At 46.3% G+C, this 27894-nt stretch overlaps 2 protein-coding genes across 6 annotated transcripts in view; one reads left to right on the top strand and one right to left on the bottom strand.

Moving 5' to 3' along the window:
• The window catches only part of SFXN4 (sideroflexin 4), a 37657-nt gene extending 31194 nt beyond the window's left edge, over nt 1-6463 (top strand). The window contains exon 14 of the mRNA XM_034931600.3: nt 3945-6463. Within this exon, the coding sequence (XP_034787491.1) occupies nt 3945-3983 (39 nt within the window). The 3' untranslated portion in view covers nt 3984-6463. The remainder of the gene's footprint in view (nt 1-3944) is intronic.
• Nucleotides 1-27449, bottom strand: part of DENND10 (DENN domain containing 10) — a 30933-nt gene extending 3484 nt beyond the window's left edge. Inside the window, exons 1-9 of one of the 5 annotated variants that reach the window (XM_034931596.2) lie at nt 27298-27429; nt 26003-26187; nt 23378-23594; nt 22399-22478; nt 16949-17097; nt 14346-14457; nt 11231-11331; nt 5176-5283; nt 1855-1949 (exon numbers count right to left, since the gene is read on the bottom strand). In XM_034931596.2, coding sequence (XP_034787487.1) covers nt 1855-1949; nt 5176-5283; nt 11231-11331; nt 14346-14457; nt 16949-17097; nt 22399-22478; nt 23378-23594; nt 26003-26013 — 873 coding nt within the window. In that variant the 5' untranslated portion in view covers nt 26014-26187; nt 27298-27429. Of the gene's footprint in view, nt 1-1854; nt 1950-5175; nt 5284-11230; nt 11332-14345; nt 14458-16948; nt 17098-22398; nt 22479-23377; nt 23595-26002; nt 26188-27297 lie in introns of all 5 variants that reach the window. The other 4 variants (XM_063607917.1, XM_034931595.3, XM_034931598.2 and 1 more) reach the window with 4 other exon arrangements.
• Nucleotides 27450-27894: the final 445 nt, after the last annotated feature.

The following is a 27894-nucleotide window of genomic DNA, read 5'->3' as shown; positions in this document are numbered from 1 at the left end:
CTGAGGCAGGAGAATTGCTTGAACCTGGGAGGCAGAGGTTGCAGTGAGCCAAGATCACGCCACTGCACTCCCGCCTGGGCAACAGAGCAAGACTCTGTCTCCAAAAAAAAAAAATCATGTCTTCTGGCCAGGCGTGGTGGCTCATGCCTGTAATCCCAGCACTCTGGGAGGCTGAGGTAGGTGGTGCACTTGAGGTCAGGAGTTCAAGATCAGCCTGGTCAGCGTGGTGAAACCCCATCTCTACTAAAAATACAAGATTAGTCAGGTGTGGTGGCAGGCCCCTGTAATCCCAGTGCCTGCTACGTGGGAGGCTGAGGCAGGAGAATCGTTTGAACCCACGTGGTGGAGGTTGCAGTGAGCCAAGATTGCACCACTGCACTCCACCCTGGGCGACAGTGAAACTCAAAAAAGGAAAAAAAAAGTCACGTCTTCTTCCTTGTTTGCTGACATCATTAATTCATTCATGTATTTTTGAACCCTTACAGCATTCCCAGCACTTTCACTTGCCCTCCCCAAGGTCTCATACATCATACTAAGTCATCTAGGTAGCACTTTTAGTCTGTGAACAACACAGTAATGCAAAACTCAGATTCGCATATGTTGCCGATATTGTAAGAATATGTCTTTACTCTAATGCTGGGGGTAGGTGGGCAGTGAGGATTCCCATGGTAGGAAAGAAGCGGCCCCAGAGTCTCCAGTGTTCAGGTCCTCAGGGCAAGATCAGCCCACTCTTCCTGCTCACAGCTGGCCAGGCCACCAGCACTGCAGAGAAATGGCCCCTCTCATCTTTCCGCTGACATGTCACCTCCTTAGAGATCTGGCCTACCCATCCCCCAATATTCTCCACCTCAACCTCTTCTGTCACAGCACCTAACATGGGCTATAATTATCTTGTCATTTATTATTTTCTGTGCATCTACTCCACTAAATTACAGACTCCATGAGGGCAGGGATTTGCTCACCACTGCATCCCCACTGCCAGTGCAATGCCTAACAAACAGAGCTCAAGAAACACTGAGTAAATGAATGGATAAATGAAGAAGGCACCAGGTTGGGCTGAATGAGTAAAGCCTGCATATCAGAGGTGCCCCCGTACCCCCAGGTAGGACAGGTGCAGATGGGAGACAGTCCTTCTGGGCCCTCCAGCCCCAGGTTATGAGTCAGGCATCTAGATAAGGCAACGCTGGAAGTGTATCCTTCAGGAGAGGAGCAAGGAGCTGGGAACAGGCCAAATGCAAGGAGCTGGGCAGGCTGCAGGCCACCATGTGGAAAGCACAAGAAATAAAACCCATTTGCCATCCCAGTTTGGCAAGGGCAGAGCAGGTGCCCACTGGGCCACATGGACGCTGGTCAGCATGCCAGGTAGACGCCAGCAAGGAGCTGGCTCTGCGGCATGTGGCAACAGTCACTAAGTGGGACAGGAGTCTGACTGCATGATTTCTGTTGTCCTGGAGACAAGCAAAGCGAAATTTTGACAATCTAGTTCCCCATGCTCAGCAACAACCTCCCCTTTATAATTTGTTCCTCCAGGGAAATTCTCCCAGGAAGAAAGAATGCACTGGCTGGCCCAGAAAAGCCTTCCAGACCACTTGGTAGTTACATTTCTCATTGCCAGCGGTCAGTGTCAGCACCAGCCCCTGTGTATACCTGCCCTCGAGCCCAGTAACTAACTAGATCAGGCCAGCCTGCACCTGCTTGTCCATCATCGCTGTGGCCGTCTGTAAACCCTCTCTAAGCACCTGCCCGCTGGCCTCTACCACAGCCCCCCACTCTGCTTATGTGCACAGCTCTGCCACACACCACCCAGCAACACCGCGTCAGGACTTTCAGTAAGTCAGAAGGTGATGGAGTTACCTGTATAACCTGGCTCTCTGATTTCTCTGGATCTTCTGCAGACTGAACAATTAGCTGACCCATTTCTTTGTGCAGTTTGCCCATTGCCATGGCCTCTGGTGAGATCAAGAAGGTGAATATTTAGAAATCGACATAAAAAATAATCATGCCATCTATCTGAAAACTTGGAAGACCACACTGAGGGAATTTTCAAAAAGCAGCTGATAACCTCCCACATGTCCATTTTATCACTGGACACAAATACGACAACATGCTGGGAGGAAAGGCATAATATAATCGTGATTTATACTTCTGGGCAAACATAAAAACACATCACACCAAACCAGATTTCCCCTTCACACCCACCTGACCAGAATTTTTATTTTTCTTCCCAGACAAAGCATAATGAACAATTCTGACTACAACTAAGTCGTGACTATAAGCCAAGAGTCTGACGTTCTAGTCCAGCTCTTTACAGTTAAGAAATGTATCTTTTTGGCGGGAATATTGTGAAAGAGGAGCTTCCTGTCAGTTCTGCAGAAGCCAGCTGGGCGCTCAATTCGTTTAGATTCTTAGAAATGAGCAAAGGAAACCACCTAAGTTAGCTTGGTTACATACATTGCTACTGTCGGCACTGAGGAGGTTAACAGAAACTTGTTTGTCACTTCAAGAGACAGACTCCATTCAACTGGTGTGGATTAGGATGAGCCCATTTTACAGACACAGAGCAACACAGGGCAGCAGGGAGATGGCCACCCTTTCTGGTCCTAATGCTTCGGCTGCTTAAGTGGCCCTGGCCACAGCCAGTTTTCTTTCACTTTCGCTTTGCAAAAGGCAGTTATTTCGTAAAGATCTGACCCCATAGTTTGAATTTTTCATCATGAGCATGCATTATGTTTGCAATTTTAAAACGAATTAAAGGAAGGCCAGTTATGGTTCTATTAATTTGAATTTTTCAATAAAACCTCACATAATCGAATCTAACAATTCCCAATGAGTCAGCATTCAGCTGCCCCCACTTTTAGGAGAAAGATAAGTGACAAAACAAAGCTGTTAATCAGTAATCCCATCTAAAACCACTACCTGAGTAGTGCTCTGGGCTCAACACGCATTTAAGCCAATCTTTTCTACTTTATGTAGCTGTAATTTGGGACAATTTATTTATTTATTTATTTATTTATTTATTTTTTTGAGACAGAGTCTTGCTCTGTCACCCAGTCTGGAGTGCAGTGGCGCGATCTCGGCTCACTGCACGCTCCGCCTCCCGGGTTCACGTCATTCTCCTGCCTCAGCCTCCCGAGTAGCTGGGACTACAGGCGCCCGCCACCACGCCCGGCTAATTTTTTTCTGTATTTTTAGTAGAGACGGGGTTTCACCGTGTTAGCCAGGATGGTCTCGATCTCCTGACCTCGTGATCCACCCGCCTCGGCCTCCCAAAGTGCTGGGATTACAGGCGTGAGCCACCGCGCCCAGCCTATTTATTTATTTTTATTTATTTTTTTGAGACGGAGTCTCGCGCTGTTGCCCAGGCTGGAGTGCAGTGGCGCGATCTCGGCTCACTGCAAGCTCCGCCTCCCGGGTTCAACTGATTCTCCTGCCTCAGCCTCCCGAGTAGCTGGGACTACAGGCGCCTGCCACCACACCCGGCTAATTTTTTGTATTTTTGGTAGAGACGGGGTTTCACCGTGTTAGCCAGGCTGGTCCCGATCTCCCGACCTCGTGATCCACCCGCCTTGGCCTCCCAAAGTGCTGGGATTACAGGCGTGAGCCACCGTGGCCGGCCTAATTTGGAACAATTTAAAATGTCTAAGAATGCCACTCTAACACTAGTACACCCTTTCCTGATCATTAGCTCTAAGAACAGTTTCATTCCCTTGTGCTTACTAAGACATGCTTCAAAAAGATTTTCCATACTGGAGTCACATTTAACCCTGTGTAGTGATAAACGCCTACATATTTTTTGATACTCCTTTCTTCAAGAGGTGGAGACATTCCTCTCTCAAGTGTTGACTAAACTTAGTGATTTGCTTCTAACAAATAGCATACGGAGGAAGTAATGGTGACTATCAAGGCAAGATTATAAAACGCACTGTGACTTCCTTTTCTCTCAGGGGTCACTCACTCCTGGGGAGCCAGCTGTTATATTGTAAGAACACTCAAGCAACCCTATGGAGAGGCCCATGGCAGAAGGAACTGAGGCCTCCTGCCAACAGCCATGCACATCGAAAGCGGATGTTCCAGCCCCAGTGGAGCCTTCAGATGACTGTGGCTCTGGGATATCGTGACTGAAACATCCTGAGCCAAACTACCTCTACGTAAGTCATTCCTGATCTGCCAAAACTGTGAGATAAATATGTGTTGTTTTAGAACATGATGGCTCACGCCTGTAACACCAGCACTTTGAGAGGCTGAGGCCAGTGGATCACTTGAGGCTAGGAATTCGAGACCAGCCTGGCCGACATGGTGAAACCCCGTCTCAAGTAAAAATACAAAAATTAGGCCAGGCGCAGTGGCTCACATATGTAAGTAATCCCAGCACTATGAGAGGCCGAGACAGGCAGATCACGAGGTCAGGAGTTCAAGACCAGCCTGACCAACATGGTGAAACCCCATCTCTACTAAAAATACAAAATTAGCTGGGCGCAGTGGCAGGTGCCTGTAATCCCAGCTAATCGGGAAGCTGAGGCAGGAGAATCACTTGAACCTGGGAGGCGGAGGTTGCAGTGAGCCAAGATCGTGCCATTGCACTCCAGCCTGGGCAACAGAGTAAGACTCCATCTCAAAAAAAAAAAAAATTAGCTGAGCATGGTGGTGCATGCCTGTAAACCCAACTACTCGGGAGGCTGAGACATGACAATCACCTGAACCCGGGAGGCATAGGCTGCAGTAAGCCAAAATCAGGCCACTGCACTCCAGCCTGGGAAATAGAGCAAGACTCTGCCAAAAAAAAAAGAAAAGAAAAGAAAAAGGAATATGTGTTGTTTTAAACCACTGAGTTCTGTATGACTCAGAAACATTTCAAAATTAAGAAAATAAACTGCTAAGTTCTGAAGTGATTTGTTATGTGGCAGTAGATAATACACCTTGTTTAAACACAAAAGTAGTGAAACAAGATGAACAGACTATTTAACTTCTTAATATATACTCTGCTGCATAAGCACCCGGGATGTTCTGCTAATATGTCTATGTTTATAGGAATAAATGTTGTGTTCTAGACACGGAAATATCCATCTTCAGCAGAGTGGGTAAGCCAGCCCTCACATACTGGTTTTAGAGAATCAGCCTAAAAATGTACAACTGTTTGGCTTATATCTTGTATCAAGAACAGAACAGAGAACAAACCTTTTGCAAGGGGAGCAATGGTAATCTCACTCTCTGCCAGATTCACAAACACATCATAGAGGTCTGGTCTGTTGCTCACCTCCAAGTCTACAAATCCAGCGACGTAACCTGCATCACAAACATGAGCAACCTTACTGGAGTAGGAAGAAATATGGTGAACCCATCAAAAGAATTGGGTCTAAAAGCTCATCGACTGCTCTCTTTCACTGCTTTATTCATTCGAGAACATTAGCTGTACCCTGTGGCAGTTAGTAAGACTACATTATTATCAGTTGCCTGAAGACATTCACACAACGCCAAATATTCCAAAATTATCCATCAGTGTCAAGGACAAGACTGAAGTAGGGCATTTACTTTCCAATCATTGCTCTTGGGGTCAAGAATGACAGCTGTGGCAGAAGGTAGCAAGGACTCTCTTGACTGATGTTCCCCCTTCAGGTCTTTGCCTTCAGGAAATCAATAGCAAATGCCTGGGTTCTCAGAGTGGAAATGGCATCATCTTTAAGGATTCAGGGCAACTCAGGAATTAGCAGATCTCTGGGATTGGTGTTAGAACAATGATTCCCAGATTTTTTTGATTTCACAGAGAAATACAATTACAAAAAAAAAAAATTATTTGAGGAGAGACTGATATAGTTTGGATCTGTGTTCCCACCCAAATCTCATGTCGAACTGTAATCCTCAATGTTGGAGGTGGGGCCGGGTGGAAGGTGATTGGATCATGGGGGTGATTTCTCATGAACAGTTTAGCACCATCCCCTTAGTGTGGTTCTCGTGATTGAGTTCTCACAAAATCTGGTTGTTTAAAAGTGTACGGCACCTTCCCCCACCTTTCTCCTGCTCCAGCCATGTAAGACGTGCCTGCTTCCCCTTCACCCTCTGCCATGATTGTAAGTTTCCTGAGGCCTCCACAGAAGCAGAAGCCACTATTCTTGCTGTACAGCCTGCAGAACTGTGAGCCAATTCAACTTCTTTTCTTTATAAATTATAGTCTCAGTTTTTTTTTTTTTTTTTGAGACAGTCTCGCTCTGTCACCCAGGCCAGAGTGCAGTAGCGTGATCTCGGCTCACCGCAACCTCCAACTCCCAGTTTCAAGAGATTCTCCTGCTGGGCCCAGCCTCCTGAGTAGCTGGGACTACAGGCGTGCGCCACCACACCCGGCTAATTTTTGTATTTTGAGTAGAGACGGGGTTTCACCATATTGGCTAGACTGGTGTCAAACTCCTGACCTCGTGATCCGCCTGCCTCAGGCTTCCAAAGTGCTGGGATTACAGGCGTGAGCCACTGTGCCTGGCCTTTTTGTTTGTTTTTGAGACAGAGTCTTGCTCTGTTGCCCAGGCTGGAGGGCAGTGGCACGATCTTGGCTTACTGCAACCTCCACCTCCTGGGTTCAAGCAATTTTCCTGTCTCAGCCTTCTGAGTAGCTGGGACTACAGGCATATGCCACCACACCTGGCTAAGTTTTGTATGTTTAGTAAAGACAGGGTTTCACCATATTGGTCAGGCTGGTCTTGAACTCATGACCTCAGGTGATCCACCCACCTTAGCCTCCCAAAGTGCTGGGATTACAGGCATGAGCCATCCCACCCGGCCTTCACGTATTTCTTTATAGCAGTGCAAGAACACACTAATACAAGGACCAATTTATCATTCCTAGAGTTTTACTTTACCAAGCAAGGACAGTTAAAAAACAACAGGTGGGGGCAGTGGCTCACGCCTGTAATCCCAGCACTTTGGAAAGCCGAGGTGGGAGGATCACTTGAGGCCAGGAGTTTGAGACTGTCCTGGCCAACATGATGAAACCCTGTCTCTACTAAAAATACAAAAATTAGCTGGTGGCCAGGCGCGGTGGCTCATGCCTGTAATCCTAGCACTTTGGGAGGCTGAGGCGGGTGGATTGCTTGAGCTCAGGAGTTCGAGGCCTGCCTGGGCAACATGGCGAAACCCCATCTCTACTAAAAATAAAATAAAATAAAAAATTAGCTGGGCATGGTGGCACATGCCTGTAGTCCCTGTTACTCGGGAGGCTGAGGCACGAGAATTGCTTGAACCTGGGAGATGGAAGTTGTAGTGAGCCAAGATCACGCCACTGCACTCCAGCCTGGGCAACAGAGCGAGACTCTGTCTCAAAAAAATAAAATAAAATAAGATAAAACAAAATAATTAAAAAAACAACAAAAACAAAACCTACTACTGAGAGCCAGACCCAGGCCCACCCATGAATGAGAAAATGTGACAGATGACAAGTAATATTACTCATTACTGAAAAAAGAAAGAGACTATTCAATAAATGTCCTGGTCCAAGTGGTTATCCATAGGGTAAAAAAGTTCAGTCAGATCCCAAACTCATACACTACACAAAAAAATTATTCCAGATAAATTAATAACTTCACTGGGAAATAAAAAACATTAAAAATGTTTAGGCCAGGCACAGTAGCTCACACCTATAATCTCAGCACTTTGGGAGGCCAAGGCGGGAGGACTGTTGAGCTCAAGAGTTTGAGACCAGCCAGGGCAACATGGTGATACCTTATCTCTACAAAAAAAAAATACAAAAATTAGCCAGGCATGGTGGCACGTGCCTGTAGTCCCAGCTACTTGGGAGGCTGGGGTAGAAGGATGGCTTAAGCCCAGGAAGTGGAGGTTGCAATGAGCCGAGATTGAGCCACTGCACTCCAGCCTGGGCGACAGAGCAAGACCCTGTCTCAAAAAAAAAAAAGAAAAGAAAAAGAGAAAGAAAAATTTTCATAAGAAAATGGCCAGGCACAGCGGCTCATGCCTATAATCCCAGAGCCCAGGAATTCAAGACAAGCCCAGGCAATAAAGCAAGACTTTGTCTCTAAAGACGGCTGGGCGCAGTGGCTCATGCCTGTAATCCCAGAACTTTGGGAGGTCAAGGCAGGTGGATCATCTGAGGTCAGGAGTTCGAGACCAGCCTGACCGATATGGTGAAACCCTGTCTCTACTAAAAATACAAAAATTAGCCAGGCATGGTGGTGGGTGCCTGCAGTTCCAGCTACTCAGGAGGCTGAGATAGGAGAACTGCTTGAACCAGGGAAGTGGAGGTTGCAGTGAGCTGAGAGCGTGCCACTGCACTCTGGCCTGGACAACAGAGGGAGACTCTGTCTCAAAAAAGACAGGCAATAACAAACGATGGCAAGGATGTAGAGAAAAAGAACTCTCATACACTGTTGGTAGGAATGTAAATTAGTACAGTCACTATGGAGAACAGTATGGAAATTCCTCGAAAAACTAAAAATAGAACTACCATATGATCCAGCAATCCCACTGCTGGGTATTTACCCCCAAAAAAGGAAATCAGTGTATCAAAGAGATACCACCACTCCCATGTTCATTGCAGCACTGTTCACAACCACCAAGATTTGGAATCAAACTGAGTGTCCAGCAACAGATGAATGGAAAAGAAAATGTGGTGCATATATACAGTGGAATATTATGCAGCTATAAAAAGGAATGAAATCCTGTCATTTGCAACAACATGGATGGAACTGGAGGCATCATGTTAAGTAAAAGAAGCCAGGGACAGAAAGACAAATTTGGCATGTTCTCACTAATCTGGGGGAGCTAAAAATTAAAACAATGGAACTCAGGGAGATAGAGAGCAGAATGGTGGGTACCAGAGGTTAGGAAGGGTAGTGGGGAGAGGGGGAAAATTTGGGATGGTTAGTGGATACAAAAATATAGTTAGAATGAATAAGACCTAGTATTTGATAGCACAATAGGGTGACTACAGTGAATGATAGTTTATTGTATATTTAAAAATAACTAGAAGTTGGCTGGGCACAGTGGCTCACACCTGTAATCCCAACACTTTGGGAAGCTGAGGCGGGTGGATCACCTGAGGTCAGAAGTTTGAGACCAGCCTGGCCAACATGGTAAAACCCCATCTCTACTCTCTACCAAAAATACAAAAAAATTAGCTGGGCATGGTAGTGCACACCTGTAATCCCAGCTACTCGGGCAGCTGAGGCAGGAGAATCGCTTGAACCTGGGAGGTGGAGGCTGTAGTATGCTGAGATCGTGCCACTGCACTCCAGCCTGGGCAACAGAGTGAGACTCCAACTCAAAAAAAAAAAAAAGAAAAGAAAAGAAAACTAGAAGTGGAATCACAATGTTCTTAACACAAAGAAATCATAAATGCTTGAGGTGATGGATACTGCAATTACCCTGATGTAATCATTATACATTGTAGGCCTGTATCAAAACATCATATGTACCCCATAAATACATACACCTATTATATACCCATAACAATTAAAAAGTTAAGATGAAAAAAAAAAGTCACTGATAAACTTTTAAGACTAGAACTTTACAAGTTCGGCCGGGCACAATGGCTCATGCCTGCAATCCAGGCACTTTGGGAGGCTGAGGTGGGTGGATCACCTAAGGGAAGGAATTTGAGACCAGCCTGGCCAACATGGAGAAACCCTGTCTTTACTAAAAATACAAAAATTAGCTGGGCATGGTGGCAGGTGCCTGTAATCCCAGCTACTAGGGAGGCTAAGGCAGGAGAATTGCTTGAACCCAGGAGGCAGAGGTTGCAGTGAGCTGAGATTACACTATTGCACTCCAGCCTGGACAACAAGAACAAAATTCTGTCCCAAGAAAAAAAAAAAAAAAAACACAAAACTTTACAGGTTAAATAGTTAAATATAGGTTGCATTTTTTAAATTTTATTTTATAATTTAAAAATTTTAAAAGACGGGTCTCCTATGTTGCCCAGGCTGGTCTGGAACTCCTGGGCTCAGGCGATCACCCCACCTCGGCCTCCCAAAGTGCTGGGATTACAGGTGTGAGCCACTGTGCCCAGCCAAAAACAGGCTGCATTTTGATGATGGCTGAACAACAACGTGAATGTACTTAATGCCACTGAACTGTATGTTTACAAATGGTTAAAAAGGTAAATGTAGCTGTGCGTAGCGGCTGACACCTGTAATCCCAACAGTGTGGGAGGCCGAGATGGGCAGATCGCTTGAGTTCGGGAGTTCAAGACCAGCCTGAGCAACATAAGAAGACCTGGTCTCAAAAAAAAAGGTAAATCTTTTTTTCTGGAGACAGAGTCTCGCTCTGTCGCCCTAGCTGGAGTGCAGTGGCTCAGTCTCGGCTCACTGCGACCTCCACCTGCTGGGTTCAAGTGATTCTTGTGCCTCAGCCTCCCAAGTAGCTAGGACTACAGGCACCCACCACCACACCCGGCTAATTTTTTTTTTTTTTTTTTTTTGGTATTTTAGTAGAGACACGGTTTCACCATGTTGGCCAGGGTGGTCTCAAACTCCTGAGCTCAGGCAATCCACTTGCCTCAGCCTCCTAAAGTGCTAGGATTTTAGGCATGAGGCACCGCGCCCGGCCAAAAAAAGGTAAATCCTATATGCATTTTACCACAATTTTTTTTTTTTTTTTTTTTGAGATGGAGTTTTGCTCTTGCTGCCCAGGCTGGAGTGTAGTGGTGTGATCTTGGCTCACCGCAACCTCCGCCTCCCAGGTTCAAGTGCTTCTCCTGCCTCAGCCTCCCAAGTAGCTGGGATTACAGGCATGCGCCACCATACCCAGCTAATTTTTTGTATTTTTAGTAGAGACGGGGTTTCTCCATGTTGGTCAGGCTGGTCTTGAACTCCCGACCTCAGGTGATCCGCCCACCTTGGCCTCCCAAAGTGCTGGAATTACAGGTGTGAGCTACCGCTCCCGGCCACAATTTTTTTTTAAACTAAAAAAAAAAAAAAAAAAATTTAAGGGCAAAAAATTGATTGCATGTGCCAAAGAAATAATAAAGGATCAGTATCCCACTTGGGAATGCACAAAATAAAAACAAAAAACCCTCTTTAAAGTGGAATAAAATTAGCCAGGCGTGGTGGCACATGCCTGTAATCCCAGCTACTTGGGAGGCTAAGGCAGGAGAATTGAAGGCGGACGTTGCGGTGAGCTAAGATCGTGCCATTGCACTCCATCCTGGGCAACAAGAGTGAAAATCCGTCTCAGGAAAAAAAAAAAAAAAAAAAAAGTGAAACAGTTCCTCCCCTGGGATCCTCTTGTCTACCTGTGCACATCTGCAGGGCTTCCAGCTCATCGGTGTTGAGGTGCACGTAAGAGTGAAGGATGGTCCAGTCCTGTCGGTGCCACACCAGGGCAGGCAGAGTCCTGGGGAATCAAGGCAAGAACTCAAGTTGTTGCTGGTCCACACCTTAAAGACTCAGCCTGCCCCCTTCTCCTCTTCCTGAGAAGGAAATGAAGAGGGTAGAGTCTACAGCTAATCAGGGACAGAGGTGAGACCAAGCCCCAAATGTGCTAACCTCTGGGCTTCAAATTAAAGCAATGCAATGTTTTACTATTTATTTTTTTGAGATGGAGTTTCACTCGTCACCCAGGCTGGAGTGCAATGGCGCGATTTTGGCTCACTGCAACCTCCACCTCTGGGGTTCAAGTAATTCTCCTGCCTCAGTCTCCCAAGTAGCTGGGACTACAGGTGCCTGCCACCACGGCCCGGTTAATGTTTGTATTTTTAGTAGAGATGGGGTTTCACCATGTTGGCCAGGCTGATCTTGAACTCCTGACCTCAGGTGACCCACCTGCCTTGGCCTCCCAAAGTGCTGGGATTACAGGTGTGAGCCACTGCACCCAGCCTCTCTGCAATGTTTTAAACTCTGCTTTTGGGGATCAGATCAGCTACAGAAAGCTCAAGGTGAAGTTTCAAAAGATCCCTGTGGTAGCAAAGAGTGACGCTTCTAAGGTTTTCCTCTGAAAATCCCACTCTGGAGACTGCCATGGAAAGGGAGTCTAAGGGTAAAATTCAAAGTCACCTCTGCAAGCAAGAAATTTTCTGGAAGTCTCCCATTTATATTTAAAATTTTAGTAAAACTCGCAAACCAAGTGTGTTTGTTTCCCTAAGACATAGATTTCTCTGAAAAAAACTTATGGTAGAATAATGACTGCAACAAGATGTATCAAATTTATCTGTGGCTTCATGAACCCCCTGGTGCCCTGCTAAATATCTCAGAAGCTGTGACCGCTCCAGTTTAAGTAGCATACGTAGAGGGGGAAAAGGTGATGGGATAGAAAATATGGGCTTTTGGACCCAGAGAGGGCAGGGTGAAAGTTCTGGCTCTCTCACTTAAAATCTGATGCAATCATGATCATAACAATAATAACTTCTAAAGTGTGTCTTACAGGCTAGGTACATGTTAAGCATCTTACATAAATTATTTCCAGTCTTAACAAACTTGTAAGTAGATATTACGATCTTCATTTTACAGATAAAGGAACACAGGCTCAGAAACAATCAATACCTTTTGTTTTGTTTCTGTGACAGGGCCTCACTCTGTCGTCCAGGCTGGGGTGCAGTGACGTGATCATGGCTCACTGCAGCCTCCACCTCCTGGGCTCAAGCGATTCTCCCACCTCAGCCTCCTGTGTAGCTCAGGCTACGGGTGCATGCCACCGTGCCTGGCTAATTTTTGTATTTTTTTATAGAGATGGGGTTTTGCTGTGTTGCCCAGTCTGGTCCTGAACTTCTGGTCTCAGGCAATCTGCTAACCTCAGCCTCCCAAAGTGCTGGGATTACAGGTGTGAGCCACCATGCCCGGCCAACATTATCTTTTATGTGTTCACAGAGCTAATAAGTTGCCCTCCCAAGATTTTAACTCAGGTCTTTCTGACTATGAAGCCTTTGTTCTTTTCATTACCTTATACCTATACTCTGCCAACCTTAATTTTCTCATTCATAAAACCGGGTAAAAATACTTCCTTGCAGGGTTCTTGTTATGAGTAAATTTAATAATTTAAGGTATCTTACAAAATGCCTGACATACAGTAAACCCAACACGAATGCTAAGTCCTCTTGCTTTTAAAGAAGGACCTGGCCGGGCACAGTGGCTCATGCCTGTAATCCCAGCACTTCAGGAGGCCGAGACGGGCAGATTACGAGGTCAAGAGATCGAGACCATCTTGGCCAACATGGTGAAACCCCATCTCTACTAAAAATACAAAAATTAGCTGGGCGTGGTGGTGCGCACCTGTAGTCTCAGCTACTCGGGAGGCTGAGGCAGGAGAATTACTTGAACCCGGGAGGTGGATGTTGCAGTGAGCCAAGATCGCGCCACTGTACCACTCCAGCCTGGTGACAAAGCGAGAGATTCTGCCTCCAAAAAAAAAAAAAAAAAAGAAGGACCTAATGGCTGGGTGTGGTGGTTCATGTCTGTAATCATCTCAACGGAGGCAGGAGAATCACTTGAGCCTAGGAGATCGAGTCCAGCCTGGCCAACATAGTGAGACCCCAGAAACCCCATCTCGACAAAAAATATAAAATAAAATAAAAATGAAAAAAATTTAAAAGGACCTAATAACAAGTTAGATTTAGTAAACAAAAAATCTTTAAAAATCTGTATGGCAGGTGGGGGAGCTGTTAGAGGGGACAGGGCCTGGCAGGCACCTCCTGGCCCTGAACTGACCCTCCTGGCAAAAAAATTATTAACAACAACAAAATCTACATTTATTTTGGCCGGGCACAGTGGCTCACACCCGTAATTCCAGCACTTTGGGAGGCCAAGGCATGAGGATCACTGGAGCCTAGGAGTTTGAGACCACCCTGGGCAACACAGCAAGACCCCATCTCTACTAAAAATGAAAATAAATTTTAAAAAATCTATATGTATTATCAAAATAAGAGTCTTTGTCCTGCTCTAAAACTTTTTAATTAAAACAAGAAAAAAAAAAGTCTTTGATAAAACTGAACAGAAGGAACAATTTACCTGAAACGGGTCAGCAAACTATGGCCCACAGGCTAGCTGCCTGTCCTTGAAAATAAAGTTTCATTGACCACAGCCATGCTGAGTCATTTATGTACGTGTCCTCCATGGTTGCTTTTGTGCTACCTAGGCAGTTGAGTAGTTGGGGCAGTGACCATATGGCTCACAAATCTAAAATATTTACTGTCTGGCAAGGAAAAGTTTGCTAATCCCCTGCTCTAAAATAGTCATAAATAGTCCAAATCAGTAACCTTGAACTACTAGAGCTAAACAGAAACTTCAGACCAAAGGTGGTATTTCACCACATGCTATTTATAGCAAATGTGCAACACAGCAGAGCACACAGTAACATCTAGTGCCGCAAACTGTCTGCCAACAAAGTTAACACTTTTTTATAATTAGAGGTGATACCTGGTGAACTCCTGGACCGCTTCTATCTTGGGGTGATACACCACAATTCTTTTCTTTAGCATCAGTGCTGTGTGTAAGATAACAGTTTCCATTCCAAACTGAGATACAATGTCTTCAAAAAAGAGAAATTGTAATGTTACTGCATTACACATCATGCAAAGAAATAAAGATTTTTTTTTCTTTTATTCTTTTTTCTTTTTTTTTTGAGACCGAGTCTCACTCTGTCACCCAGGCTGGAATGCAGTGGCAAGATCTTTGCTCACCGCAACCTCTGCCTCCTGGGCTAAAGCGATTCTCCTGCTTCAGCTTCCCGAGTAGCTGGGATTACAGGCACACACCACCACACCTGGCTAATATTTGTATTTTTAGTAGAGACGGGGTTTCACCATGTTGGCCAGGCTGATCTCGAACTCCTGACCTCAAGTGATCCACCCACCTCAGCCTCCCAAAGTGTTGGGATTACAGGTGTGAGTCACAGCACCTGACGTACAAAATTATTTTTAATACAGAGAATTTAGGCAAATGTTGTAAAGCATACAAACACTTTATTTGGTGGAAGAGTAGATCTATCCTATGTCAGCTTCCCAGGACGTGTGCTCTGCCCCGCAAGGGACGCTATGATGGGATGCATAGAGGAAGCTAGACTCACAACAAACTGAAACAACTGATGTGAAGGGAACCAGCATCTTTCTGTATCATTAAAACTTCCTGATTAAAAAAAAAAAAAAAAAAAATGTCTGCCAGGTGCAGGGTGACTCATGTCTGTAATCCCAACACTTTGGGAGGCCAAGGTGGGAGGATCACTTGAGCCCAGGAGTTTGAGACCAGCCTGGGCAACACAGGGAGACTGTCTCTAAAAAATGTTTAAAAATTAGCTGGGGCTGGGCACAGTGTCTCACACTGTAATCCCAGTGCTTTGGGAGGCCTAAGCAGGCGGGTCATCTGAGGTCAGGAGTTTGACACCAGCCTGGCCAACATGGTGCAACCCCATCTCTACCAAAAATACAAAATTAGCCTGGGCACAGTGGCTCACACCTGTAATTCCAGCACTTTGGGAGGCCGAGGCGGGTGGATAACCTGAGGTCAGGAGTTCGAGACCAGCCTGGCCAAAATGGTGAAACCCCATCTCTACTAAAAATATAAAAATTAGCGGCCGAGCGCGGTAGCTCATGCCTGGAATCCTAGCACTTTGGGAGGCCGAGGCAGACGGATCACCTGAGGTCAGGAGTTCGAGACCAGCCTGACCAACATGGAGAAACCCCATCTCTACTAAAAATACAAAATTAGGCAGGCGTGGTGGCACATGCCTGTAATCCCAGCTACTTGGGAGGCTGAGGCACTTGAACCCAGGAGGCGGAGGATGCGGTGAGCCAAGATCACGCCACCCAGCCTGGGCAACACTTGATGGAGCGAAACTCCATCTCAAAAAAAAAAAAAAAAAAAAAATTAGCTGGGTGTGGTGGCAGGTGCCTGTAGTCCCAGCTACTTGGGAGGCTGAGGCACGAGAATCACTTGAACCTGGGAGGCAAAGGTTGCAGTGAGCTGAGATTGTGCCACTGCACTCCAGCCTGGGTGACACAGTGAGACTCTTGACTCAAAAAAAAAAAAAAAAAAAATTAGCTGGGCATGGTGGTGTGCACCTGTAGTCCCAGCTACTGGGGAGGCTGAGGTGGAAGGATTGCTTGAGCCCAGGAAGTTAAGGCTACAGTGAGCCGTAATTGTACCACTGCACTTCAGCCTCAGTAACAAAGCAAGACCCTGTCTCAAAAGGAAAAAAAAAAGTCTATTAACTCCCCCATGTCCCCCAGTATAATTACTTAAGTCCTTAAGTTAGCCTGACAAACACCTACCACCTCAACAGGGATGCTGAGAAAATTCAAAGAACAGCGGGATCAAAAGGAAAGACAGATGGGCACCATGGGAGGACATGACAGAGGGCAGCCTCGCCTTCAGACTTCCCCTCGCCTCCTGCTCAGGGACCCTGAAGTCTGTGGCTTAGGCCTGAGCTGTCTGCATTTTGGATTTTCCAGCTGGAACTTAAATTAGGAGCTTGTGGTCAAGGCCTTGGGCTCTTCAGATGACAGAGATAACTGCTAAGATCTAAGAAAAGAAATGTAATCCATGAAGACCTCGAGCCACAAAATTCAGCCCACCAGTGAGAAAACATTTCTAAAGTAGCCAATAGAATAATATGGAAACAAACACCACAAAAACCTGTTTTCCTCTGAGAGAATTCTAACTCAATAAGGAAATACAGGGGTTAAAGGCACCCTCTTGTGTACAGATGATATGAAAAATATGTAAATGAAAATAACATATGGAAGGATTAGAATTATCTAATAACTAGATAATTCCAATTAGATAATCTAATTATGTAATTATTCTATTAGGCACAATAGGATCTAATGAGACTGTTTTTGGCTTGGGGATTTTGTTGTTGGAAGGGTTTTGTTTTTACCTTCTTTTTTTTGTTTTTTTTTGTTTTTTTTTTTTTTGAGACGGAGTCTCGTCTGTTGCCCAGGCCGGAGTGCAGTGGCACAATCTCGGCTCACTGGGATTACAGGTGTGAGCCACTGTCCCTGGCCTGTTTTTTCCCTTCTTACCTTTGATGGAGCCAGCCAGGTAGGCCTTTCGGGCATCAAAATCCTTACTAAGGAAAGAGCCGTTTTCTTCACTCTGGCATATCCCCTTTGTGAGAACTGCAATATAACTCTCCATCATTTTAACTGGGCTCCCATGTTTCAGGTACATTCTGTAAGAAAGGACAACAAAGCAACTGTGATTTCATTTGGCACAAATCATGTAGAGACGTGCACCCAGGCTGGTATGGGTGCCTTCTCAAGAATCCGAGGCCACCTTGCTACTGCCCTTCTGAATGCTTCACTCTTCTGTTTTTTTTGAGACAGAGTCTCACTCTGTCGCCCGGGCTGGAGTGCAACGGTGCAATCTTGGCTCACTGAAACCTCCACCTCCTGGGTTCAAGCGTTTTTCCTGCCTCAGCCTCCCGAGTAGCTGGGATTACAGGTGTGCACCACCACACCCTGCTAAGTTTTGTAATTTTAGTAGAGTCGGGGTCTCACCATGTTGGCCAGGCTGGTCTCAAACTCCTGACCTCAGGTAATCCGCCCACCTCAGCCTCCTAAAGTGCTGGGATTACAGCTGCACTTACTGCACTTACTGCTGAGTTACTGCGCTTGGCCTGAATGCTTGAATCTTTTCATGTAGAAAGTAGTATTACTTTCAAGTAGCGTCATTTCTCTCTAAATTAAAAATATATTTCAAAGAAAAAGCAGCCGGGCGCAGTGGCTCATGCCTGTAATCCTAGCACTTTGGGAGGGCAAAGCAGGCGGATCACCTGAGGTCAGAAGTTGGAGACCAGCCTGGCCAACACGGCAAAACCGCATCTCTACTAAAAATACCAAAAAAAAAAAAAATTAGCCAGGTGTGGCAGCACATGCCTGTAATCCCAGCTACTCAGGAGGCTGAGGCAGGAGAGTCGCTTGAACCCGGGAGGCAGAGGTTACAATGAGCCGAGATTGCACCATTGCATTCCAGCCTGGTCAACAGAGCAAGATTCTGTCTCAAAAAAAAAAAAAAAAAAAAAGAAAGAAAGAAAGAAAGAAAGAAAAGAAAAAGCTTGAGAGACCTTCAACAATTCTTTGGACTCAGCCATCTCCTTACATCTGGGAGCCCCTTGTTGTACTAAGGCAGGAGAATGAAGTACGAACTTCCTGAGGTCCCAGGATTCTCAAGAATGTTGTGCACTTATCCTGTGTCTTACATTCACAACTGGGGTTCTCAGTCATACAACTCTGTTTTATCACTGAGATTTCCTTTGACAAGAAAGGAGTTTTACGCACTGTTCACAGAGAAACCAGTAATTAGTTGTAGAACCCATACTTATTATTAAATGAGTTCCCAGAGGTAGCTATATTTAGATAATTAAGAAATCAAAACTCCTTTAGGTTTCTGGTGATAAATGCACATTAGACATTCATCGTCAAGTTAAAGCTTCTAGAAAATGCTGACAGGAAACTGGCTGCATTTATAGCTCACATGTGGAATCCGTCTCTTCCCCTTGAAATCTCTTCCTGTGAGCAACTAAAATTAAATTTTGCTTGAGAAACATGACTGGGTCTATTTGGGCCTTTCAGGAGCTGGTGGGATAGAAAATCGGGAAGAAAATAAAACATATTTAAGACAGATCACTTGAGGGCCGGGCACAGTGACTCATGCCTGTAATCACAGCACTTTGGGAGGCCGAGGTGGGCGGATCACTTGAGGCCAGGAGCTAGAGACCAGCCCAGGCAACACGGTGAAACGGTGTCTCTACTAAAAATACAAAAATTAGCTGGGCCTGGTGGCTCGCACCTGTAATCCCAGCTACTTGGGAGGCTGAGGCAGAAGAAACGCTTGAACCCAGGAGGAGGAGGTTGCAGTGAGTCAAGATCACACCACTGCACTCCAGCCTGGGCAACAGAGCGAGATTCCATCTCAAAAAAAAAAAAAAAAAAATCACTTGAAAATTATATTTATCATAGACTAAATGAAAAAAGCAAGTGTTTTAACTGCTTGCCAACTTTTGTCAATCATCAGTGTTTTTTTAAAAATTACTAATTCAATTCACAACTTGAGGGGAAAAAAGTAGAGAACAATGAATGTGGTGAGCTTTCACACATGTAAAATACATTCAAACCAGGAACTCACACACAGGCTCACACAGGGAGAAAAACTTCTCTGATAGGATATAAAGAAGGAGGTCACGGGAGTTGTGTGGGGTGGGGATCAGGAGGTAGAACTGGAGTCTGGCAACAGGAGGAGGCGGCAGCTTAGTTTTCACTGTATATTCTCCTGTATTTCTAAATGTGCTTTATTACTACCAACAACAAAAAAACCAAAATGCCATTAACTTTCTAAAATAGAGGCCAAGCACTGTGGCTCATGCTTATAATCTCTGCACTCTAGGAGGCCGAGGCAAGAGGCTCACTTTAGGCCAGGAGTTCGAGACAAGCCTGGTGAACATGGTGAAACCTCGTCTCTACTAAAAATATAAAAATTAGCCAGGTGTGGTGGTGTGCGCCTGTAATTCCTGCTACTTGGGAGGCTGCAGCACAAGAATCACTTAAACCCATGAGGTGGAGGTGGTAGTGAGCCGAGGTGGCGCCACTGCATTCCAGCCTAGGTGACAGAGTGAAACTCTATCTCAAAAAAAAAAATTATAAAATAGAAACAATACACAGTAATAGAGAAGAGAAACATAAGGTTGGTAGGATAAGATGACTTCCTACATGACAACCCTGGGCCAGGAGAGATAAAACAGAGGGGGAAATCCCCCCAAAACCACTCCACAGGAAAAGCCCACAGTGCAACCCCGAGCACCTTGTTCAGATAGACATCCATAGGCTGCCACACATCCAGGCCTGGACAGCTGACTGCAAGTGTGCATGAAACCCCGGTTCTCTAGCAGGGCCACTAGCAGCAAGCGACTAGAGGCTGAAGAGGACCACAGCAGTGAATCTGCAGCCACATAGGGAATGAGGTTCCCTCCTGCGGGCTTCTGCTGCCACTGTGAGCAGCAAGCTGTGTGTGGAAGGCACGCCTGCCTGCTCCTCACCAGAAATGGAGGGAGGCAACTCCATGTCAAACTGTCGTGAAGAAAAGAAGTCTTTGCCTATGAGTGTGTGCATGTACACACAGACCTGTGTGTGTGTGTGTGTGCAAATACTTGGACGTGCATACATGCAAGAGTGAGCATAGTGCTGCATGAAGGGGCAGGAAGCAGAGGAGGCGGCTGGCAGTAGCTCCGAGTCCTCACTTCTCTTGCACTGTGATGGGAGAAGAAATCCAGGATACTACAATGCCACGCACTGCACAAGCTGAGAAACCCTCTGGGCCTCCTTCTGGGCAGGAAGTGGGGTCTGAAGCAACCTTGCCTTTTGGACTCCAGAATATTTCCCAGTGAATTCAGATGAGCAACATAACCCTGACTCAACCAAATGAAATGGGAGTCCAATGTTTGTTCAAAAATACCTCTGTAGTGTTTTTAGTTTATGGCTTCTGGATAGCATCTTTTCTGGCAATAATAATCTCCCTTTGTGTAAGTGCCACATTAGCAGACAACTGTTTATCCACAGTGAGACATTCACCTGGTTCTTATGAGAGTAGGAAGCTTTTTTATTCTGGCTGGTTGCAAAAATGGTGAAATCTCATTTAGCCAAGATATAATCTAACTGAAACTCTTAGGTAATGAGAAGATAGTCTTATGATAGAGTTTTTCTCTTTTTTTTTTTGCTTCTTTTGGTGTGTGTATATACATTCACGCACAAAAATAGCCAAAAGGCTACCATTTATTAGGCTTATAAAACAAAAACAATTCCCTTCACCCTCAGTGCCCCCAAAAATCTCTGTATTAGGGAAAAGCCTGACGGTAACATGACACCTAGAATTATAATTCTATCTAGTAACAACAACATTTTTTTTTTAAAGGGCCAGGTGCAGTGGCTCACGTTTGTAATCTGAGCGCTTTGAAAAGCCAAGGCAGAGGATCACTTGACCCCAGGAGTTCAAGACCAGCCTGGGCAACATAGTAAGACCACCTTTCTACAAAATATATATATATTTTTTAATTAGCCAGGAGCAGTGGCACACACCTGTAGTCCTAACTACTTGGGAGGCTGAGGTGAGAGGACTGCTTCAGCCCAGGAGTTCAAGGTTACAGTGAGCTATGATCATGCCACTGCACTCCAAGCTAGGCAAAAGAGCAAGACCCTGTCGCTAAAAAAAAGACAACAGCCAAAAAAAAAAAAAAAAAAATCACGACTAAAACCCTGCAAGGCAGGGCGCGGTGGCTCACGCCTATAATCCCAGCACTTTGGGAGGCCAAGGCGGGCGGATCACTTGAGGTCAGGAGTTCAAGACCAGCCTGGCCAACATGACAAAACCCCCTCTCTACTAAAAATACAAAAAATTAGCTGGGCATGGTGGCACCCACCTGTAATCTGTTACTCGGGAGGCTGAGGCAGGAGAATCGCTTGAACCCAGGAGGCAGAGGTTGCAGTGAGCCAAGATCGCCCCACTGCACTCCAGCTTGGGCAACAAAGTGAGACTCTGTCTCAAAAAAAAAACATAATAAATAAAGCTCTGCAAAAGCCTTCATCATTAAGAAAGAGCTAATATCTTTAACACATAAAAAAAGAGTTTCATCACGCCTATAATCCCAGCACTTTGGGAGGCCAACAATGAGCAGATCGCTTGAGCTCAGGAGTTTGAAACCAGCCTGGGCAACATGGTGAAACCCTGTCTCTACAAAAAATACAAAAAATTGGCTAGGCATGGAAGTGCGCACCTGCAGTCCTTGCTACATGGGGAGGCTGAGGTGGGAGGATCACCTGAGCCCTGGGAGGTCAAGACTGCAGTGAGCCATGATGAAGCCACTGCACTCCAGTCTGAGCAACAGAGTGAGACCCTGTCTCAAAAAAAAAAAAAAGAAAAGAAAAGAAAAAAAAAGAAAAGAAAATAGACTGGTATATTTTAGATAAATTTTTCAACAATGGAGATGAAACTAAAAGAGTCTAGCTGAATCGTGACTAACCAATTAATCAGAATTCCCTAGCTTCTCAGCATTCCAGCTAAGAAATGTGTTATTGTGCTTCGGCATAATTCTTTCCCCAAAATGACTGTACACACAGACCTTGACACATACGAACCAGTTTACCATGTCATAAGGCCCTTAACTTATCCAACCTACTAAGGGAATTCTAGACTGGAAGTGAACAGAAGTAACAGATCAAAAGTAGGAAGTGACTCAAAACACCCAGGAGCTACAATAGCTATAAAACTGCTTCTTCTCTTCCCCTAGATCATTTACCCAAATAAGAGAAGTATCAACAGAGCAAAAGAGAAAGGCCGTCTTTACAGTCTGTGAAAGGCTTCTAAAGATTATGCTGGGGAGACACAAGGCTGAACTTTGCTTTCTCAGTGTAGAAATCTGCTATGTAACTATATTAAGGTCTTCATTTTGTATATTAGCATTTAATACAATTTTTATACAGACCTACACAATATCCTAGTGAAGGCAGCATACTTCTCTGGGTTAAAATCTTTGGCGGTCAGGACAATAGAAAAATGAGTCACCTGTTCAAAAGAAACAAAAAAAAAATACACTTTTTAAATACACTTTAGCAGAATTTTTATTACTATATTCTAACAAACCTTTTGTATAAGACACAACAGTATTAAAAGAAAAAGACCAAAATGTAACAAGTCCTCACTTGCTTCTTTATACTTCTGCATGTGCATATGTATTACATATACATATATATTGAATTTCCTACATAAGAATGCAATACTTAGAGAAAAAATTTTCAGAAATCAAAAATACTTCACTCAAATATAAAAAAAGTACATTTCTACTTAATGTCCCCTAATCTCATCAAAGTACAAGAAAGAAGTGCTAAATCAGACTCACCAATTTAGCAACTGCTTATCTTTTCTCCTCCACACTTTTTTACTATTTTATTTTACCTATTTTTTTTTTTGAGTTGGGGTCTCACTATGTTGCCTAGGCTGGACTTGAACTCCTGGGCTCAAGAGATCCTCCAGCCTCAGCCTCTTAAGTAGCTGGGATTACAGGCACTACCACCAAACCCTTATTTTACTTATTTTTATTGATACATAATAGATGTATATATTTTTCCAGTTTTTTTTTTTTTTTTTTTGGGGACATTTGCTCTGTCGCCCAGGCTGGAGTGCAGTGGTGTGATCTCAGCTCACTGTAACCTCTGCCTCCCGGGTTCAAGCAATTCTCCTGCCTCAGCCTCCTGAGTAGCTGGGACTACAGGCGTGCGCCACCACGCCCAGCTAATTTTTGTGTTTTTAGTAGAGACGGGGTTTCACCTTGCTGGCCAGGATGGTCTCAATCTCTTGACCTTGTGATCTGCCGACCTCAGCCTCCCAAAGTGCTGGGATTACAGGCATGAGCCACCGCGCCCAGCCTATTTTGGGGTTTTTTTTTTACCTTCACGCAATCATACCTTTTTCAAAATGGAAGAATCTGGAACTTCAATTGTTGTGATATAAAACCATGTTCTTCTGTACTGACCAAAGACAAAGGGATGGAGAAGTTTGTTTTCATCTGTAAGGCAGCATTTTCTCAGCAGCAGGTTCCTTAATGTGGCTGTCGTGGAAGGATAACACCACACCCACAGAACTTCTCCATTTGTGTCCTTTTCTACGGTGGAAAGATGGTCACTGTGAGAATGTCAAACAGCAGCAAGGAAGTGAATTGATTGGTTACTCAGAAACACTTAGTGGAATCAGTTTTAACATCCCATCTTACAAAGCAACTCAGAATACCTGAGACCCCAAATTCCCACCTATCTCTACTGCTCAAATTATCTAGCTGTCATGATCCTGAATTACAGGCCACCTGAGTAGAAAGTTTTTATAACAAACCATGAATGAAAATTCAGCCTTAGAGATATGGTAGAGTTTTGGCCGGGCACGATGGCTCATGCTTGTAATCCCATCACTTTGGGAGGCCAAGGCGAGTGGATTACCTGAGGTCGGGACTTCGAGACCAGCCTGACCAACCTGGAGAAACCCCATCTCTACTAATAATACAAAAATTAGCCGGGTGTGGTGGGGCATGCCTGTAATCCCAGCTACTCAGGAGGCTAAGGCAAGAGAATTGCTTGAACCCGGGAGGCGGAGGTTGCAGTCAGCCAAGATCACGCCACTGCACTCTAGCCTGGGCAACAGAGCAAAACTTGGTCTCAAAAAAAAAAAAAAGAGAAAGAAAGATGTTAGAGTTTCTCCCTATCTCCTCCCACACAAATGCTTATCAACTAAAATTACATTAAGTTTTAACTAGTTGGAATAATTCTTTTTTTTTTTTTTTGAGGCGGAGTCTCACTGTCACCCAGGCTAGAGTGTACTGGTGCTATCTTGGCTCCCAGGTTCAAACGATTCTTCTGCCTTGGCCTCCCGAGTAGCTGGGATTACAGGTGCCCACCACCATGCCCAGCTAATTTTTGTATTTTTAGTAGAGACAGGGTTTCGCCATGTTAGCCAGGCTGGTCTTGAACTCCTGACCTCAGGTGATCTGCCCGCCTCGGCCTCCCAAAGTGCTGGGTGGAATAATTCTTTAAATGGAGTTTTGCTCTTATTGCGCAGGCTGGAGTGTAATGCAGTGATCTCAGCTCACCACAACCTCCATCTCCCAGGTTCAAGCTATTCTCCTGCCTCAGCCTCCCGAGTGGCTGGGGTTACAGGCATGCACCACCACTCCTGGCTAATTTTGTATTTTTAGTAAAGATGGGGTTTCGGTTTCTCCACATTGGTCAGGCCGGTCTCGAACTCCCCACCTCAGATGATCTGCCTGCCTCGGCCCCCCAAAGTGCTGGGATTATAGGCGTGAGCCGAATAATTTTTAATAAATACATAGAAAAGGTTTGTCGAAAACAAAATCGGAGATGAAGAAAATAGTGAAATATTTCAAACCATGTTGCATACCAACTGTGTGAATTTTGTATTTAAAATTGTTTAGGCCAAGCATAATGGCTCATGCCTATAATCCTAACACTTTGGGAAGCCAGGAGGATCGCCTGAGGCCAGAAGTTCCAGACCAACCTGGGCCACATAGTGAGACCGCATCTCTACACAAAAAAAATTTTAATTAGCTGGACATGGTGGTGTGTGCCTATGGTCCCAGCTACTCAGGAAGCTAAGGTGGGAGGATCAAGTTAGCCCAAGATTCAGAGGTTGTCGTGAGCTATGCACCACTGCATTCCAGCCTAGTCAACAGAGACCCTGTCTCTAAAGACTACAAATAAAAAATTGTTATTGAAAACAGAATTACCATTCCACCCAGTAATCCCATTACTGGGTATCTGCCGAAAGGAAAAGAAATCATTATACTAAAAAAGACACTCACATTCTGTTTTTTTTTCTCTCTCTGAGACAGGGTCTAACTCTGTCACTTGGGCTGCAGTGCGGTGGTGCAATCTCAGCTCACTGCAACTTCCACCTCCCGGGTTCAAGTGATTCTCCTGCCTCAGCCTCCTAAGTAGCTGAGATTACAGGCGTGCACCACCACGCCCAGTTAATTTTTTGCCTTTTTAGTGGAGACAGGGTCTCGCTATATTGGCCAGGCTGATCAACTCCCAGCCTCAATTGATCCACCTGCCTCAGCCTCCCAAAGTGCTAGGATTACAGGCATGAGCCACCACGCCTGGCCTCTTTTTTCAATTTCTTTTTTTGAGACGGGGTTGGGGGGGGCGGTCTCACTCTGTCACCCATGCTGGAGTACAGTGGCATGATCTCAGTTCACTGCAACCTCTGCCTCCTGGGACCAAGCAATCCTCCCACCTACAGGCACACCACACCCGGCTAATTTTTGTATTTTTTGTAGAGACACGAGGGTTTTACCACATTGCCCAGGCTGGCTGCAAACCCCTTTTAAATGCACGTTAGTGTGAATAATTAAAAAACTGCTGAGTTCAAAATATGATCATATGTCATCTTTTTATTTGCTATTAGTAGATAAAGACAGTTTAACTTAGCCTTAGTTCAAAAGTACCTTCTGGAGAAACTAAGTTACTTAGGTTTTGTTTTGAAGCAGTTTGAAAATCACATTAGAAATAAATACAGTAATCCACCTGGACAACATGTCGGTATCCCATCTCCACAAAAAATACAAAAATTAATCGGGTGGTGGTGCACGCCTGAGGTCCCAGCTACTCGGAGGCCGAGGCGGGAGGACGGTTTGGGCCTGGGAGGTGGAGGCTGCAGAGAGCGGTGATTGCGCTACTGCACTCCAGCCTGGATAAGAGGGAGACCCCGTCTAAAAAAAAAAAAGAAGACAAAGAATAAATACAGTAAGCGATTCCCACATAAACGCACTGCTTTGAGGCACTGAAAAATAATCAGCATATTTCTTCAGTTTTGCTAAAGCCTAAGCAATGTTATTGCAATAGCACTTGGGGAATAGAAAGAGTTTAGGGGTGTGCAAAAATCTCGGGAAAATAAAACTTTTTCGAAGGGAACCAACGGGTTCCACCCCCTAAATACTGCACGAGGCTGCCCAAAGATCCCCGTGTGATATTTTTTAATTATGGAAGATAATTACATTCCTCAGAGCTAACCGAGATTCCACCACACAGGATTGTGTAGAAACTCCTGCTTTATTTATGCACAAGCTCGATCACATGATGCAGGAGCTCTCCACTGGTGGGGGTTGGGGGCTCTGGGCTACACTGCGAGGGTCCCACTCCCGGCTCTGTACTGCCTATGGTGTGTCCGTGCACAATGACGGCCTGGGCCTCCATTTGTTCCTCCGTGAAGTGGGCGTCAGACGTTTCCCAAGGCCCCTCGGTCCTTGGTGAGAGCTAAAAGGAGACAATGCGTGTACAACGCGCAGCACCCGGCCCAGCAGTCTCCAGCTGCCCGGTCCCACGATGGGGGCCGCCCGGGCGGGCAGTCACCCGTGGCTCCGAGGCAGCCGCCCGCGCCCGGCTCGGGGGAACCTGACCCTGCCTCCTCCCCGCCGCGCCGCGCCGCCGGCCGGCTGCTCCCGCCCGGCCTGGCCCCGCCCGCGCAGCGCCCCTCGCAGCCGCCCAGCCTGGGAGCGCTCGACGTCCCGGCTCCGCCGGGCAACCCGGGGCGTGCAGGGGGAGCTCCACCCCGGCATCTTGGAGGTCCCCGGGCTACCTCGGGCCGGGCAGACCCCACAGGCGGCCGCGGGCGGGCGGGCGGGCGAGGGCGGCGGGCCGGGTCCCCTGCGCCAAGGAGGCCGGGCTCCGCAGTCCCCAGTCCAGGCCCAACAGGGAGGGGGCCGCGCCCTCCTCATGCGGTCGGCGCCGGGGGCCGCGGGAGCCCGGGCTGCCCCGGGCCGAGGTGGAGCAGAGGCAGAACCAGGGTGCGGGCTTGCCAGGCAGGGCGCCTACGTCCTCACCGATCAGTCCGACTCCAAGCATCAGCTGAGTGTCCGCCACCTCGGCCGCAGCCATCTTCCGCCGCCGCGGCGCGCAGCTCTGGCTACCGCCTGCAGGACCCGCCTCGCACCCGAGCCCCGCCCCGCCCGCCGTAGGGCCCGCCCCCATCACAGGCCCCGCCTCCCTCACCAGACCACCGTGAGCCCCGCCTCCCTCCCCGGACCATCACAGGCCCCGCCTCCCGCTGTAGGACCCGCCTCCCTCCCGCCCCGCCCCATCACAGGACCATCAACCCCCCCCGTCGGCCCCGCCCCACCCGCCGGCCCACCTATTCCAGCCCCAGTCCTCCCTGCCAGGACCTGCTCAGTGCAGCTCCGCTCGTCTTCTGCCCGTGGCCCTTCGCCCTTGGAAACCTCCCTGAGTCTCCGCAGCCTGCCTCAATTTCTCTAATCCAGCTGTTCATCCTTCTTCTTCTCAATCCACTCCAATCTTTCTTCCCGTCTTAGGCTTTCCTTGTTCTACCTCTGCCCTCTGGTCAAGCTCAAAAGAACAGGTCACCTTGTTCCTAAAAAGAGGCGTCCTGAGGATGGAGGAAGGGTCTCCATCCATTCCTTCAT

The sequence above is a fragment of the Pan paniscus genome, chromosome 8, assembly GCF_029289425.2.
Source record: "Pan paniscus chromosome 8, NHGRI_mPanPan1-v2.0_pri, whole genome shotgun sequence".
NCBI classification, from domain to species: Eukaryota; Metazoa; Chordata; class Mammalia; order Primates; family Hominidae; genus Pan; species Pan paniscus.
The sequence above is the reverse complement of the archived record's forward strand: the minus strand, read 5'-3'. Positions and strand labels throughout refer to the sequence as shown.